Source organism: Verticillium alfalfae, genomic scaffold (assembly GCF_000150825.1).
Source record: "Verticillium alfalfae VaMs.102 supercont1.12 genomic scaffold, whole genome shotgun sequence".
Taxonomy (NCBI): Eukaryota; Fungi; Ascomycota; class Sordariomycetes; order Glomerellales; family Plectosphaerellaceae; genus Verticillium; species Verticillium alfalfae.
Genome location: NW_003315027.1, coordinates 205,405 through 207,574, shown reverse-complemented (window position 1 = coordinate 207,574; position 2,170 = coordinate 205,405). Strand labels below are relative to the sequence as shown.

General features: G+C 58.5%; 1 protein-coding gene across 1 annotated transcript in view; it reads right to left on the bottom strand.

Annotated features, from left to right (window-relative positions):
• Positions 1–69: 69 nt before the first annotated feature.
• Positions 70–2,170, bottom strand: part of VDBG_08290 (pectinesterase) — a gene marked incomplete at both ends in the record, with an annotated part of 5,526 nt that continues 3,425 nt past the window's right edge. The window contains one exon of the mRNA XM_003001199.1: positions 70–2,124. Within this exon, the coding sequence (XP_003001245.1) occupies positions 70–2,124 (2,055 nt within the window). The remainder of the gene's footprint in view (positions 2,125–2,170) is intronic.

Here is a 2,170-nt window from a genome sequence, read left to right as displayed (position 1 = left end):
AGCGAGGCATAGCTGGAATCATGTGTTAGTCGAGCGCAGAAAAAAAGAATGCTTGTGCCTGTGTTCAACTCACTTGGATGCGGTGCCAAAGGTGTTGGCAAAGTTTATGTTGACAGCCTGCAGGTAGTTGCCAGTGGCGTAAACAGTGGCAGAATCCGAGTTGGAGGCGTCAGCCTGCGTGTCGATGCCTTTGTCGAAGCTGATGGTGACTTGGTTCTGAGAGTAGTCACCAGAGTTCGAGCTGTAGCCGATGAGAATGGTGGTACCAGCCCGCGCGAGGATCAACTGCTCATTGTACGTGCCAGGGTAGATGAAGACGGTGGGCGTGATCTGCTTCGAGGTCGGTAGGGCGTTGAGGGCCGCCTGAATGGTGTCGTACGTGGTCTGACCATCGACAGGCGTCTTGGAGACGATGAAGGCGCCGGCAGGAGGCTTGGTGCCGTCATAGACAGTGGGGGTTACAGGTGTCACGGGTACCACGGCGGGCTGCGGCGTCTGGATCTGGTCCCAGTAGGTCAGATCAATCCAGTCAGTGCTGGACATGACCTTGCTGAGGGGGTAGTCATCGGCGGTGAGCAGGGAGGCGCCCCGGAAAGTCGCACGAGCGGCAGCGTTGTTCTCCCAGCTGCCCGGGCCGGCGTTGTTGTACTCGGCAAACGTGATCGAGTCGTTGCGAGGGTCAGTGTTGGACCAGATCTTCCAACCAGCGGGCTGGATAACGTCGGAGAGGAAACTGTTCTTGACGACGACAAGCGCAAACTTGGAGTAGGGCCGGCCGAGGTACACCTGGCCCTTGAGATCGACGGTAGCGGTCGGGGCCTCGGTGAAGAGACACTGATCAAAAATGTAACCGCCAATGGCAGTCAGACTCGCACGGCTTTGAGCGGTGATGGCGGACTTGGCTCGCTTCGCGGCAATCGTGCAGCCCTTGAAGTAGGCCTTGGAGTAGCCCCAGATGAAGTCGATGGCACCGTCAATGTAGCAGCTCTCGTAGTACTGGTTGCCAGCCGTTGCGCCCGTCAGGAGGGTGTCCTGCCAGCCAACAAACGAGCAACCGTAGAAGCCAATCTTGTCGCCATAGACGCTGGCAGCCAGGGAGACGTAGCTGGGAATCGCGCCGTCCAGGTTCTCCGTGTTGACGAGGTTGATGTTGTACCAGGAGATCTTGGAGCTCGCCGTGGCAATGGTTGCCGTCTCGGCGTTGCTGTGACCGGCAGGCGGTGGGGACACGGACAGACCACGGGCCTGGGTGATGGTGACCTGGTTGTTCTTGTAGCTCTTGCCGGGGGCATCACTCGTGTATCCAATGATCATGACAGGTCCCGGGCGGTTGATGCTAGGCACCTGCTCCGTGTAGGTACCCGGATAGAGGAAGATAATCTGGTTCGACGAATCCGATGGCAAGCTAGCCAGGGCAGCTGTCAGGCTGTTGAAGGGTTTCGCGGTGCTACCATCAGCGCGGCGGGTGACGGCGCTAGGGGCGCCCACGATGACGGCACCAGCAGGAGGCTCGGTGCCGCTCGTCGGGTGCGTGATCACGACGGGGGTGGTGGGCACGGGAACCGGCACTTCGGCGGCTCCGACTGAAGTGAGGCTGTAGCTAGGGACATAGGCAAACGCCTTGGCATCCAGCCAGCTCGTGCTGCCAATGAAGGTCTCAAGCTTGTACTGGGAAGCCTGTGCCTCGGTGAGCTTGGTGGCAAAGGTGGCGCGAGAGTCGGTCCAGTTGCCAGGTCCAACGTTGTTGAACTCGCCAAAGAGAACATTGTCGGTCTGGGGGTTGCTCGTTTGCCAGACGCTCCAGCCTGCAGGGGAAATATGCTTGTCCAGGAAGGAGTTCATGTACACCGTGACGGCATACTGCGACCAAGGACGACCCAGAGCAACAGTACCGAAGCTGGTACCGTAGCTTTCGGTGTAGGTGATGACGGACTTGTCAAAGACGAAGCCGCCAGCCCACGCGGCATTGGGTCTGTTCTGGGCAGTAATGTACGTCCTCGGGGTGTTGGAGGCAACGTAGCATTGGTGGAAGTACGCCTTGCTGTAACCCCAAATAAAGTCAACACTGCCCTCAATGTAGCTGTTGCTAAAGACCTGAACACCCTGGTTGACGAGAAGGGTGTCCTGGAAACCATCGAAAGCACATCCATACGCCGCCATGTTGGTGCGT